We start from the raw sequence: 16,463 nt of genomic DNA, 5'->3' as shown, positions 1-16,463 counted from the left end.
TGTTTATTTATTTTTGTGGATTCTCTTATATTGATTACCGCCGAAAAGAATGAATTAAATGACTCAGAAAACGCCCAAGACTTGTTTGCGTTACAATTGCCGCCACAGAGCACCAACGTTTTTTGTTTATCCAACCAAACAAAATTAATCAGATTTATAGATTTCATCTTGAAATCATGATGATTTGAGCATTGACTATTTTTAATTCACAAAGCTAACTTTTAACAGTTTAACGGCAAAATAACTTTCATTTAACTCTATAAAGAAAATGACATGAAGCCGTCGAAAAACCCCGTTACCATAAATATAATAAAAATGTAGGGTGTTTAAAAGTGAAAGAAAATGCGTAAATGGAAACACCTAGCCACGCTTAATGAAATAGAATTATAAATTCTCGCAGACTTCGAGTGTTCAAACATAAGGATGATGAAAAGTGTTACGCCAGGAGTTTTGCGTTAAATCTTAATTATTTTTTTCATCTTTCCTTAAGAAATACCTTAGAGGTATGTACTTCAAATGGAGAAAGATTTTACTTGAAGAGCAAAAAAAAAAAAAGAAGGAAAAAAACGTGCAATTTTAACAGCTACAACATTATTACACGAAGTTACAATGATTGCTATGATTCTATTATTATGGAATTACCATTTTGACACAGATATCATTTTTCTTTAAAAATACATATACATGTAAAATATTCATGTATATTCAGTGTGTATTGTATTAAATATTCTTTCTAAGCATAACGAATCAACTAAACATGGCGGGGCAGAAAAATAGAAGCTTTACAAGTATCATTAATGCAACCTCTAACACTTTGGTGATTGGTTTCAACCATGTCCATTTCTAAAACGGCACGTGTTCCCAGGTGGTGGCCAGGGCCCCCCCACCCCCAGCTGGTCGGCTAGTTTACGATTTTTATTTATTTGGGCCCTCAATTAACAATTTATAACACCACGCAACTGGATTGCTTTTGGACAGCAATACAGGCTAAGAAGCCATAAAACCGTGTTCCGGTAGTGGAAATTAGCCCAGGGCATTTTTGTCACAGATAAAAGTGCATGCTTCATTGATTCGTTGATCGGTACCTTGATTGGTGTGGAGAAAACTATTCTGTTTTTTACTCTTGGAAGTGTTATAAAATGATCATTTAAATGTTGGTTTTGTTAAGTAAATCATATAAGTTGAATATGAAAATTGAAACATTATGCATGTTGTATTTTGTTTTTACATTAAGGCCACAATTCCCCAAATTATTAAATTTATAGATATTTATCTATCTTTTTATTTTTTACAACAATTTTGAATTTGTAACTATGTATCTATTTTACTCTTTTGGGTCAGTAACCTTTCTTAAAAACTCTCTTAGTTTTAAAAGTAGTTTCTCAGTAAATCTACCAAAACGCATCTAAAACTCGTTTCTTATGAGGGGCTTTCATCATAAAATATCATTTAATATGTGCTGTTGTGTTATTCGTTTGTACAGTCAAGAAGTATAAAATAACAATCTATATATTTTTTATAGATCTTTGGTTACAGTTAAGAGTTCATTGTCATTTGAAAATCTGTGATGTAATTAGTAAAATTGCTATAATACTTTCGTTTGTTTTGTTGGGAATCTAAAAAAACATTTGGCCATTTTGCAAATAGGTTACCCTTAATATTAGATAGACCATAGATGATAATTACGATATTTCTATGATATTTTTTTTTCTTTTTTATGTTCTAGAGACAAAAGCCAGTCTATTCTAGGGATTTTTCTAAGAGGGACTGATGTTAAAAATTGGAATATTGGACTAGTATATAGACTGGCTCAGTTCACTAATGAAATCATAAAAATGTGGGAAAAAATCATCATAGTATAGGAGGTAGTCTATTAATAATCATCTAAAACTTCAACATTTTTTTAACTGGGTATCTATGATAATAAGTCCATACACGTGACTGTACCACATCATACATTCATTGAAAAGGCTTGATGAAATTATTAAAAAGTTAGACTTTTCCTTAATATATTATACATTCATGCATTCTTAACGGTTGTACGGGTAGCAGGAAAATGCATATATTCATGTGCCATATTAAAAAAATTTCACAATCGGGAGGGGATAGCCCTCCCGAACCCACCCCAGCTTGCCACGCCCCCCCTCCAGCAAACAAATCCTTGCACCCGGGGCTGCTAACATGTTGGTGAAAATTATAGATATTTATTTGTAAATGTCTGCATTATTTCATAGAGCTGCAACGGTTAAATACATTCTTCACAATATATTTTTGGTTATATGTAAGTTATGAATTCAGAGTGCTCATTTTTTAATGGTTTTAGAGGACAAATTATTTTCGCATAATAAAATATGTCGGGTAGTACTTTTTGCCCTACAAGCACTCTTGTTTATGTACTACTTGTAAACCAAATAGATTACAACATGACTCTTGCATATATCGTCGGTGCTAGTTTGTGTTATTGACGTCTATAGTTCAAACATTAACAATTTGAATCTTTCTTTCTGATCTAATGGTGCTCGGGCAATAGTTTTGACTATTACTTGGTTTTAAACATATTTTATTCCTAAAAAACAAGGCTATATTCTTGATTCGTTTCGATCGTAATATTCGTAGGAAAACCACTTTTATCGTGAAGCCCGTGATTTCAATGTGTAATTTAAAAAACATAAAATCATTAATAAAGCTAAAAATGAAAAATTAAAAATGTTTTCGCTAAATGGCTGAACCAGCAATTTCCCGCATATTTGCCTCTGAGCACAAATACGAAACGACGAGTAGGGTTTCCTTGCATACTTATTATGGATATTTAGCATTTAACCTAAAATTTTATTTCGTCAAAAACATACGGACAGACGAAGTTGGGGCCGAATATTAAGATAATCGAACGCAAATCACATTTAACGGGTTAAAAAAATGCACAACAACGATAAACTGTAAATGTTAAAGTTAAATATAATACAATGTCTGTTCTGTACTTTTTTAACCTGTTTCTCGATTTCTGTTCGTTTTAAAGTTTATCAAAATACATGTATAATAAATATGCAACAAACGGTTAAAAACTACCCAAAACCTGAATAAAGTTCCGTAATCAGAGCTGTATGTTCATCGATAATCCAATTTTAAGGTACTACGTCGTGACAGCGGGGGTTTATGATCTGACGGATCGTTGCAATTCGGGCATGGTGTTAGATGGGCTATAATATGGCAAATTTTTATTAATGTTATGTCACATGATAGATTAGGTTTTAAGTCTCTTTATGACTCTTATCTAATTATGAGTACGGTATATGGAATGTTTGTTTGTTTTTAATCAGTTTAAATTGAAATATTTCTCATAGTGTTGACTTCAGATGCAATATTTTCGCTAACACTCTGTCAAATATGAAAAAGAAGTTAAACTGTTTGGAAATTTCGATCGTATATTTTCTTTTCATAGTTTTAAAATGTGTGTTGTTGTTTTGTTTTTTTTGTTGTTGTTTTTTTTTTTTGTATTTATTTTATTTTGATTACCACAGGTGATTAGCATTTAGGGTTTATACAATTTATTTTGGTCAATTGTAAACAAGTTGTACAACTTACATTAATCACTCTCGACTCCTATTCTGATTTGAATCCACCGCCAAGAGGGTTGTTATAGAGAGGGCCAGTCTATGCCTTTAATGCCTGTGGCCAAGCAAGGATACTACTGGTGCCATTTACGTCCTTTGGTATGACTTGGCGGGGCTCGAAACCTTAAAGTAAACATACGATATCTGCCGAATGAGATATACTTAGCGAAGGATTAAGAAAATGTTCTCTTTCCGACACGTGCACAGAGGTCTGACTTCGGATTTTTGGAAGAATACGCTTTTTTCCTTGTGCGTAATAAGCGTCCAACATACTTGTCCGAACCGCAATGACTTGCACTCAGTAAGCATGGGGTATTTTTTTTATTACAAAATCTACCTTTAAGTCCGATTGAGGCAGTGCCTTGATTCATATTATTTTTTATATTTTCTTTATATTTGAATACCATGGAGCGAAATTCAAATTCTATTTGCTTTTGCAGACTTTACTGATTAATATTTTTCGGGAAATTCCACATTTTTTTTTAATTCATACTCTTCAGAATTCAAGTTTGGTCCTGTGGCAGTAAAGACGAAAATCATTCTGTTTAGAACAGTGAACGTTATATGCCTGATATTAAAGTCACCCGTTGTATATCAGTAAATTACTAAATAAAAATAATACAATAATGTTATGTAATAAATTTATTTCACTAATCTTGCCACCGATCAGACACTCTCTTACCGCTCTTGTTCTTTTATTATCATTTTTGTCTGTATATTTTCTTTGCTCATATTATAGCATATATTTTGAAGAATGATAAATATTTGAGTAGTTTCAGAAGTTATCTCATACGAACGAAATACCTGGGACAAGCTGCTAGAGAGTGAATATAACTTGCATAGTAAATCGCGAGTTTGTACGTTGGTCTTGTAGGAATTGAGACTGAGAATAATAATAATAATAATAATAATAATAAAAGCACACCCAACGCTAGTTAGAGCATATATTAACGTCCCTCTTATGCAAAGTACTTCACGAAACAATTTTAGTCAATGTATATTCTGGTGGTCTTTGTAAAAATAACGGGAAATTTTATATATTTTACAACGAATCAGGTTTTACATCTTGAAAGTTCGTTATAACTGCCATTTAATTTATGTTTCTTTTTTATAATTCAAGGAACGAAATGAAGAACGACACCGAAACACCAGTTAAATTTACATTTTTGCGGAAATTAAATAACGACCCTCCCTTCTTAAGTATGTTCGCAATAAGCACTTCTATAACAGACGGACTTTAGAAAAATAAGCAAGGATCCAAACAATTTAAAAGCAATAAACTTCTGACACACTTGTATATATCTTTAAATAATCTGACCGCAGTATTTGTGTTAAAACGTATAACTGTTTCTTTTCTTTCCTTTTTTTTCCTTAAGGAAAGCTGGATATAATAATACCAACATAACATGAGCAACAAAATATTACTCCGGGTATTTTGATATAATAAATTAATTTTTAATATTTTCCCAAATTTTGCATATCTGATCCATTCTAATATGACAATTTCGTCTTGGTACTACCAAAACACATTTCGCTCAAATATTTCAATAATTCTCTGGATAAATATTACATAATATTTGATGTTTATTCTTATATTTATAATTGCCGCATTATTCTATATAAATTTACTTACCGACAACATAACCTAGACAATAAACAAGCTCATTTCGAAAAATTTCTGTCAAAAAGAATATTCTTTTATTGTTGAAACAACGCACAAGTATAAGAGGGTCTATTTTATATATTACGTCATGCCTGTAGGTGTGACTTATCTTTCTCCCTTGTATCTGATTGGCTGAAATAGAGGACCCTTTTAACTTTGTGCAAATGAATGGGAGTGGTATAATATAACGGATCAAGCTGTGTTTTATTGGCGTTGAACCAATATCGTTTAATTATGTTTTCTACAATCTAAATGTTGATGAGACAGCTGTAAATATTACATTTTATGATTCTCTGACAATAATTAGGCTACATGTCAAGGCTACAGGGGTTTTATGGACCCTTATCAGACTGGACCAGACAGGATCTTGAATATTGGGGATTAAAAAGTCTGGTATTTGGGGGGTGGGTGGGGGGGGGGGGCACTTATATAGGAGATTTTCTTTGCCTTTAAGCGATTCTGGAATTATTTACGGCGTCAAACGCTTGGAGATGTTATATCTTTAGTATATAGTAAAATAGTAATGTTGCCGTTTTTATGATTTATTTACTCACTGTGTATCATGAATTATTAAAAATAATTTCCATATTCAAGGAGAACAGTTTGCAGAATGAAACACATATTCACAAAATACATCAAAACATAGCTGACCGAAAAAAAGTCAGTTTCTGTTTGTAAATGTGAATGCATGAAATGCAAAGCAAACATTCTGTAGGCATTGTTTCAGGTAACTCGATGTAACTGACTGTTTCTTCTCTGCCTACCCTCGACCTCTACTCTCCCGTCCCTATGTACTCCGTGAACTTATTTTTTCATAAAAAGAGTAACAATATTCAAAAGGAGGTCAACTCAATTTTAAGCCTCTCAAAATGTTGAAATATACAGTTTTACCCTTACTATGCTAAATTGCTATAATAAACTTGTCCCAATTTCAATTTGGACGGTACTATTCACTGTTACAAGGGAACGCTGACTGAACTGCGAACAGTGCAGATCTTGATCAAACTGCACTGGTGTGCAGGCTGATCGTGATCTACACTGGTCACAAAGGCAGAATCAGCCGTGTCCAGCATAATATAAGTTAAGATATATGATATATAGTTTTTCTTGTTATCGGAGTAATGAAATTAAACTTTAGTTTATTGGTATGTTTTAAAAAATTCTGAATACGTTGAAAACATAAACGTAAGGTTGTGTAAATAAGACAGGATTTAGAAAGCGAAATATTCTATTTGCCGTGATGTTATATTTTATTACGTCGTATATTGGTCGGTGCTACACAGTCGGCCTGGTGTCGTATGATCACTAGGTAAGGAACGCTCATTACGTAATATCCCACAGTCACTGCGCAAGTGAAAGATAATTATCTAAAGAGAAATAAAAGATTTTGACGTATTTAAAGTTTCCGGCTCATATTCCTTTCAAGAAACTAAGTTCCGACTGTGATTGAAAAGGAAATAAATTATGTTGAAATGAAAACAGATTATATTAAATCAATAGTAAATAATTATCTGCTCATCTGATACCCGGTCCCATTTTAACTTGATAAATAATACTATTGTAAATGAAATAAATAAATAAATAGTTGTTCGCGGCGTTGACTTGTCTCGTTTTTTTTTTTGTGCTGCACACATATTCTGTTTTGATGAATGTGAAGCAGTAAAATAAAAAGTAAAGCGGTTAACAACCGAAAGGGATAGAGTTAATATCCTTTAATCAGAAATTTTATTCATGATTTTACAGGAGTGAGAAATGCAGTCAAATTATATTTTTAAAGCCTTTTGAAGGTGTTCGCCTCCTTAAATTCATTCTCTGTAAATGTCTATTTAGTTGCCAATACAAAATGAATAGTTAGTTATGTTGCTTTTGGCTAACTGGCACCTGTAGCTAGTGGAGATCATCAATAAAAATCATGATTTTCATACATGAGGACCCGGGTTCGAATCTGCATATCGCCCTATCTTGAGGGTGGGAACTGTAGTTCTAAAAGCATAACTTCTAATCTTGTAATTTTGAGCATGCACATGCGCACCGGAAGGCGATGATGCCATAATGATTATGCGACAGTACGATGGTGTTAACACAACAATACGAAGGTAATAACGCGACAGTATGATGATGATAACGCGAAATAACGATACTATGATAACGAAAACGCGACAGTGCAATGGTAAAAACGCGACACGACATTATATCACATTATCATTATCGTACTATCGTATTATTACGTTTTCCTTATCGTAGTATCGCGTATTTAACATCGTGTTGTCGCGTTTTCGTTGTCGTAGTTTCGTTATTTCGCGTTTTCATCATCGTACTATCGAGTATCGCGTTTCAGATGAACACATTCAAAGGCGATGACCCTAACGGAATTCCGTATAAATGCGATCTACTGATTAATGTGTGATTTGTATCTTCGTAGATGTAGCTGCTCACCCCTCTCATATTTAGCCGCTCCGATAAGGCAGGTGTGGATTTTGAGTCAGTAATTCGATCAATGGGTTAGCCGTTTGCTTCCTGCCGTAAATGTGTCACAGTGCACCATCTCTGATGAGCACTGACCTATTGACAATATTTTGCCTGTCGTTACTTATATCAAATAATGTTGAAAAACGGGATTAAACCGAAAATAATACAAAGAAAACTAGCAATCAGTTTAATTGCGACATATACCTCTCGTAGACCTAGAAACGGAAACGGACAAATAAATTTTGAAAAATAGACATTTATATTTATTTCATTGTTTTTATCTTATAGTTTGTAAGGTCACCGAAGTAAAAGAATATCAAAGGAAAACTATTTTTCGAAAACATTTATCTTTTATATATTCAGTTACAGTATTTTGGTCACTTGCTGATTTTTATATTGATTAAAATTCAAGGATGTGTCAAGGACATTGCCTGATCGTTTAAAAGTGCAATATCATGTAATTGCGAATATTTATAACATGGTGAAAAAAATACACAATAAGCTAATCTATCAGCTGCACATTTGTACGAAATCAAAATAAGCCAGCAAAGAATAATAATACCGTAAACGTAACTTATTTGCTCATTGAAAATCATTTAATGATTAATGTTTATGGTACAGTATTAGTTTTTATACAATTGTTAATGTTAGGTCTGTTTAATTAAGTTTTCTTTGGAAATGAACATGTAAAGCTAACAAACAAACTACAAAAGTATTTTTCATTAACAGTACAATATACTGATGTAAAAATAGAATATTAAAATATAAAAATAGAAATCAAAGCTAATCTATTTTAAAAAAGGAAAAGCAAAGAAAAAAAAAACAGCAGGCCTGAATGAAACAAGATTCAAGCTTGAAAAGCAGACTGAAAATTAAGAGCTGACTGCCAAAATACCCGCTAAATTCAGTTAGATAAAACGATGCGGCTGCACAAAGTTTTCAGCAAAATCGTAGAAACAATCTGACATAAAGGACCACTAATGCAAATCTTAATTATGACCATACAGGTAACAGGAGAAAAACGTCACGGGTGAATTCCTGCAGAAGCCGTAAAACCCGCCCGCAGGCTATTTCGGTGCGCGTTAACATATTTATTACCTCTAATAGAAGATAGCTAGCATACATTTAATTGAGATGAGATCTCTTCTTTACACGAAAATAAACATTTAGAGCTCTTGTTATTATTATTATCATTGTTGTTGTTATTATTATTTATTTATTTATTTATTATTATTATTATTACTGTTAACTTGTTGTTGTTATTATTATTGTTATTTTAAGAAAATCAGTTGCAAGTGCAAATTGTTGCGTAAACTACTAAGAACTGATTCTATATATGAAAGTAAGAATAAATGGAGGAATAACCCCATTTTAAAAACAGGAGAATAACCCCATTTTCAAAACAGGAGAAATTCTCCCGCAGGTGAACTCTCCCACTGGAGTTCGCTAGTATCACATGTGGGAGGAAACCTCCAGTGGGAGATTTTCAGAACGCTTATTTTCAGGTCTAATATAGAAACAACACAACATAAAATACTAAGAAATACTTACCAGCGATAAATAATGAATTTCAGAAATTTTGTTAAAACCCAATGGGGTATTTCTCCCGCAATTCTTAAAGTGGGAGAAACCTCCGATTGGACCTCCCATGGGATAGCGAAAACCCCGCGGGAGAAAAAAATACTCCCATGGGAGGACCAACTTTGAAGCCGTCCCAAGAGTTCGTTGTTTGAGATATTTGAAAGGAAATCACCAATTACTTCTCTATGAGACCCGAACTATTGTTAGGTGTCAAAAGATCACAAAAAAGTCAAAGATAAAAGGTAGCTGAGTTTGCGAAAATTCCGGATTTGCAAACTAAATCCGGAGACTGAGTCTACTAAATCTTTCCTTCCAATATTCTTTGGTGCTATTCATTCCATGGAAACTTTCTGGATGTGACGAATATTCTGATTTCTTCTTTTTTTTGAAACAGGTTTGTGACGTCATATAAGATACTAGTAACTCATGTTCTCGGAGCGATTTACCATATGGAAGAGATCTGCAATCATAACGATATAATATAATGCGAATAAGTTTGATAGTCTAAAGAAATCATAAGTTACGTGTATTTTAACACTGAACAAAATTGAGTAGGGCGGCAAAAATCCGTTTACCAGTGCGAGAAAAATAACAGGAATCATGTGAAATTTCAGGGAAACGTAGAGCGAATATTTTACATATACTCAGAATATATTCATCGTCTGCCACTTATCATTAGTAAAATAGTTTTCAGAAAACTAAATTTTGATGCAAATATATATAGCCGAGATGGATACTGATGAACCTGTCCCATATTACCTATAATATGTACTGTATTACCTGTCGCAAGTGTGAAAAAACCCTCACTCCCAGCTTTATTTGTTTATGATTTAGTGATATATTTATTTTATACATTGTACCTTTTCAATGAGTTAAATGTAATTAACTTCTTTTAAGTGACGCAGAAACAGTCATTTTAAGAAAATATGCAGGAACGAACTAATGGGCTGACGGGTCTACTATTGCTCCATCAAAAAGAAAATGAAGCCATTAGTCTATACATATATGCCACGGCAAATACACAAACTTGGTCAACAGTCCTCGTTGGAAATGACAGAAATATCCGGAAAACGAAGTCGCTTTGAAAGACATAATTATGTTTTAATTACTGTCAAACTTGCCATTACAGCCAAGCTAAGGTTTAAAAACTGTTTCTAGCTCTGGTATCCCGACCTACCCTAAATTTTTGGCACGATCCTAAATGTTTTACAATTATGGCCATGGGGGGTTTTTATTTCAACTTTTTTAAAAAAAAGCTGCAGTATTTCAATTTTTTATGCTTTAAACATGGCCAGTGATGTTAGAAATCAACTTATTAATGCTCTACAGATAAAAACCCCTTTTTATATTCAGTTTTTGACACAAAAATAATTACCGAAAAGTTTCCCTTAATAAAAAATATAAGAAAATAAAAAGAAATAAAAAAAAATCCGACCTGCCTATCATATTTTTTGAGCATCTTGCCGGAAACAAGGAACTGTTTAAGCCTAAACATGCTGATTATGTTTTCATTGTCAACATGCAGTAAAGTCAACATATTTAAAAAAAATGCGTATAAAACCTGTCAGTGTGTGGTTTCTGTACAGCTGTGGGACCAAAGCTCGTTTCTTGTTCGAATTGACTGTGTTGCATGGTCAAAGAAAGGGTTTTCATAACAGCCTTTCACGGACTTTGTCACTAAAAGGATTTTGTTTCCAATTTATACATGTCAAATGTACCAAATCCGAAATTACAATTATGTATATCTGACTTGAGTATTCATCCTTCAAAACGGCAACATACCTCAACCCGGCGTTATTTGCGTCTTTGTGTAAAGTTACTGCTTTATCCAACTCCAGCTTTGTGACCATTTTTTCCTTCAGACTATAACAAGAAAAATACTTTTTAATCCTTTTGAAAAGTGCACTTTGCGCATTTGTTTTCTAATCGGCCTAACAATTTGTACAATTACATTTGAGACCAGGAACTTTGTTCCTCCCAAGTTTGGGGAGAAACATAAAATCTGAAGTATCCCGCATTCGTACAAACTTTGCTTTTTATGAATCAGATTGTTATGGTCTAAAAACAGTAATAAACAATAACCTGATAGGGTATTCATTGCTCGACCAGTTTGAACCGTGCTGCGTCTTGAGTTACTGTTATTTTCACTGAAATAAATAATTTGAAAGTTTGTAAATATGAACTCATAACATTCTTCTAAACATCTCTTTGAAAACTTTTAACATTATAACAACGTTACGTATATGAACAGTTTAGTACTAATTCATAAATATTTTTACATAAAGTTCAATAGAACACAAGCTAGTCAATATCAAACTGCGAGGCAAATGGTAGCGTGTTCGATCTCCAGAATTCTGAACAATCAGTAGTAACTGTTACTGATGCCATCCTTACATTGAAAACATATAGCGATACAAGATGCCATCCTTACATTGAAAAAATATAGCGATACAAGATGCCATCCTTACATTGAAAAAATATAGCGATACAAGATGCCATCCTTACACTGAAAACATATAGCGATACAAGATGCCATCCTTACACTGAAAACATATAGCGATACAAGTTACAAATACAATAAGGAGTTGAAGGAATTTGTTATTTCAAGGAATGTCTAATAGGTAGGCCTACCTAATACACCAGGTTGTAGCCAATAAAGCTCTATACGAACGTTACCATGGGTTCAAATTCACTTAAGACCATGTTTCTAATTCAGTGTAATGTATTTGTATCTATATTACTTTTATTTGTACTTTATTTACGTCAAATATCAATTTTAAATTACACAAGCCCCTTCAATTGTCCGTTGAATGAATGAACACTGGTCCGGTTCTGAAGTTTTCAGATAAAACAGAAAAAAAACATATGGGCAGACAGAGAACTCGAACCCACGACCCTGAGATAAGTAGCTGGGCACACATTGTCAGTACAGCTATATCTGCACGTGCGACAGGGAAAAGGGCTTCAAGGGCTACATAAGGGGCCACACTTTCAGACAGTTCATTGCCTTAAAAAACTGAACAATTTCAAAGAACTCATGTTAAAATACAATTAATTACAGATGCTTAAAGATGTGTTATATTCTGCTTTAATTTGCATACTTCAATAATTTTGTCTAACCAAGATGCGTTGCTCAAAAATGTAGAGCCGAGTTTACCTATAAATGCCAAACAGCAGGTTTATCGATAATTTAGTGTAAAGGGAAACAATTACAACGGCGCACAAGGTAAAAAATCAATACCGACAAGAGTTGCGGTTCTCGTATATTTCACGCTCAAAGTTGGGGATGGTTACGTAAATCTATCATCGTGTAAATGTATTTGCAATAATGCCGCAATGTTAAAATTTCACATAAAAATGTTGATGGTGTAGTCCGTTTTATTCGAGATAATCTCTAACTTATGCAAATAAAGGTAATCTCAACAAAAAAAAAAAAAAAAAAAAAAAAAAAAAAAACCCGAGCAAAATATGTTGAACAATATAATTGTTTACTTCCGTAATCTCCAGTAACCAACGATTAAGATTCAACGCTACATTGGTTACATGTTCTACATACCCTGCACAATAATGTAATGGAGCGTCGCAAAACCACGCCCCGCCAGGTCAAATAAAATACACTACAGTTTTCAGCAATTGTTCTTTTTTATTTCGTTACAAATGGTATTAATTTCTAAAGGGGGACAACTTTGTGAACATATTTAAGTATCCATTGTACGGGACACTACGGCAAAACATGTAACAGAGAGGTAATGTTGATGGTGTATACATATGTTGTTTGTTTATCAAATGATTCTGTGTTTTGAAGATATACTCCAACGCCTTAAGGCATCGCCTACAGTGGCAGCCGTTTGACTCAAAATTTTACATGCAAATTTTCATAAAAATAAAAGATGACTAAGTGGTAACAATGGTCAACAAATTTGTCATAATTATGTTTTAAATATCTATGTGAACATATGCAAGTAGAAGGATGTGCATTTCACTACTTGTATTATGCCTTTATTCGATATTTTTCTATGACAAAATTTTGCCATTTTATCTGCAGTCAAACTCAATATACATGTATATTCAATACATTTCAAAGATAATTACAGCCAATTGTAAAGCAGACCGTGAAGAATAAAGTCTTCAGAAATTATTTTGAAATTTTACCTGATTACTGAATTATACACAAAAATCCCAACACCATCAAGTTATCCAATTTGTGTTATCTGTTCACACATAATTTACATGTATATAAACAGGTAATATTATAGGATTATGTATATACCTGGCTACCTGTGGTCAGGAATGCATGTACAAACAACAATTTAAATTTTATTTACATGGGGTTGTCTTTTTGTGTCTAATGCAATAACCAGGAACAATTTTGACAAAAATCCGTAGGAGTTTGCAGTATACATATTGTACTATGAAATTAACTAAAATTTGTCTTTGTGGTATTTTTTATATTGGAGTTCTACTGCATAAAATTTCAATATTTTGGAGTAAATTTTCGGTCTAAACGAGACTCAAATATTTTACAAGCGGCATATGATCATATGCTTCTGATGTTGATGATAATTAATTTGACCAGCTGTTAAGGCTTTAGTGCAGTTTTCAAGAGAAAAATACTCGGCCTGAAAATATGAACTGATATTGAGTTGTGACTCTGGCGATGCCTTAAGAAACACGGCGGACTCTTTTCGAAATCTGCTATATCGATCGGCGTTTCTTTGCGTCGGCAGCTGCTATTCTTTGCCAGAAACAATATTCAGGTCGGTAAAGGAGCCGAAAAATCGAGCTGCCATCTATGATGATAGGTATGCTGCACAAAAATAAGCACGGAACATAAGAACGCCTTTACCATGTTTACTATGCATTTTAGTGTTTACTTTTAAAATTTAATTATCAGTCATTTTGCTCGCAAACTCGATGAAAGTAGTTGATGGTGTACTGACATGGAACACTAGCCAGACTTTTGTATTCATTTTAATACTTGTAAATAGTCTGGATTTAATAATAAAGCAATTTTTGCCTTTTAAGTTCAGTTGATATGTTGATTCATCGACCTGATAAAAGTTTGAAGAGGTTTAAAGGCGTATCAAGGTTTAAATATACATTGTCATGTCTAAGCGATTTTAAAAGTATTTTGTAAGGATAAATTTTATTAGTTATCATTAAGTAGAAGAATTTTACCAGATTATTATTTTTAAGGTAAATGTTCTATTTCTTAAGGTAACAACTTTAATGTAGCAAACTGTATATATTTTGAGGTAGCAATTTTAGTTTTGCACACTGTATATATTTTGAGGTAGCAATTTTATGTAGCAAACTGTATATATTTTGAGGTAGCAGTTTTATTTTTACACACTGTATACATTTTGCGGTAGAAATTTTAATGTTGCACACTGTATATATTTTTGCACACTGAATATATTTTGAAGTAGCAACTTTAATGTAGCAAACTGTATATATTTTGAAGTAGCAATTTTATTTTTGCACACGGTATATATTTTGAGGTAGCAATTTTAATGTTGCACACTGTATATATTTTGAGGTAGCAGTTTTAATGTTGCACACTGTATATATTTTGAGGTAGCAATTTTAATGTTGCACACTGTATATATTTTGAGGTAGCAATTTTAATGTTGCACACTGTATATATTTTGAGGTAGCAATTTTAATGTTGCACACTGTATATATTTTGAGGTAGCAATTTTAATGTTGCACACTGTATATATTTTGAGGTAGCAATTTTAATGTTGCACACTGTACATATTTTGAGGTAGCAATTTTAATGTTGCACACTGTATATATTTTGAGGTAGCAATTTTAAGGTTGCACACTGTACATATTTTGAGGTAGCAATTTTAATGTCGCACACTGTATATATTTTGAGGTAGCAATTTTATGTAGCAAACTGTATATTTTGAGGTAGCAATTTTAATATAGCAAACTGCAAAGTAAGATGGCATACATCCTTAGCCAATTTTACGGTTCAGCATGTGCTGGAAAATCCTAAGCTTAAATTACATAATAACATCGTTGTACAGATAAACTGATGCCCTTAACATGTTATAGTTAGCTTAAACACCACTTTGATGTCATATATTCTGAATGAAATCAGCGGACTAGATTTCACTGAATTAGGGCACATAAAATGTTATTGAATCTTTTAATTTCATTTAAGATTTTTTGAAGAATTATATCAGCTCCGATGTATCAAGTATCGAAGTATCTTTTTTTCAATCTTAGTGTCATGCGTTAGGACATATACCGTACATTCTGTCTAAATTGGTTGCTTGAAAGTTATATACGCTGTTGGAAAGCCTCTTTAAATTCACTTAATCGAATAACCAGTAATATTGTTGGAAAGCCTCTTTAAATTCACTTAATCGAATAACCTATAATATTGTTGGAAAGCCTCTTTAAATTCACCTAATCGAATAACCTATAATATTGTTGGAAAGCCTCTTTAAATTCACCTAATCGAATAACCTATAATATTGTTGGAAAGCCTCTTTAAATTCACCTAATCGAATAACCTATAATATTGTTGGAAAATCTCTTTAAATTCACTTAATCGAATAACCTATAATATTGTTGGAAAGCCTCTTTAAATTCACCTAATCGAATAACCTATAATATTGTTGGAAAGCCTCTTTAAATTCACTTAATCGAATAACCTATAATATTGTTGGAAAGCCTCTTTAAATTCACCTAATCGAATAACCTATAATATTGTTGGAAAGCCTCTTTAAATTCACCTAATCGAATAACCTATAAGATTGTTGGAAAGCCTCTTTAAATTCACTTAATCGAATAACCTATAAGATTGTTGGAAAGCCTCTTTAAATTCACCTAATCGAATAACCTATAATATTGTTGGAAAGCCTCTTTAAATTCACTTAATCGAATAACTAGACTAGCCACTAGACTGATAATATCTATATTACTATATTTTTCCCTTTTTTGACGAATTCAATTTCATAGAGACAAAAGCCAGTCTATTTTAGAGATTTTCACACAGGACTGATGTTGAAATTATCATATGATATTGGACATAGGATATAGACTGGCTCAGTTCACTACATTCAATCATAAAAATATAAAAAGATATATCATAGTCTAGGAGCTAGTCTATCGAATAACCTATA

At 32.6% G+C, this 16,463-nt stretch overlaps 1 protein-coding gene across 1 annotated transcript in view; it reads right to left on the bottom strand.

Annotated features, from left to right (window-relative positions):
• Positions 1 to 11,174, bottom strand: part of LOC123540051 (uncharacterized) — a 106,697-nt gene extending 95,523 nt beyond the window's left edge. Inside the window, exons 1-2 of the mRNA XM_053527481.1 lie at positions 11,107 to 11,174; positions 9,771 to 9,784 (exon numbers count right to left, since the gene is read on the bottom strand). Coding sequence (XP_053383456.1) covers positions 9,771 to 9,784; positions 11,107 to 11,174 — 82 coding nt within the window. The remainder of the gene's footprint in view (positions 1 to 9,770; positions 9,785 to 11,106) is intronic.
• Positions 11,175 to 16,463: the final 5,289 nt, after the last annotated feature.

Source organism: Mercenaria mercenaria, chromosome 16, assembly GCF_021730395.1.
Source record: "Mercenaria mercenaria strain notata chromosome 16, MADL_Memer_1, whole genome shotgun sequence".
Classification (NCBI taxonomy): Eukaryota; Metazoa; Mollusca; class Bivalvia; order Venerida; family Veneridae; genus Mercenaria; species Mercenaria mercenaria.
This window is presented reverse-complemented; position numbering and strand designations above follow the sequence as displayed.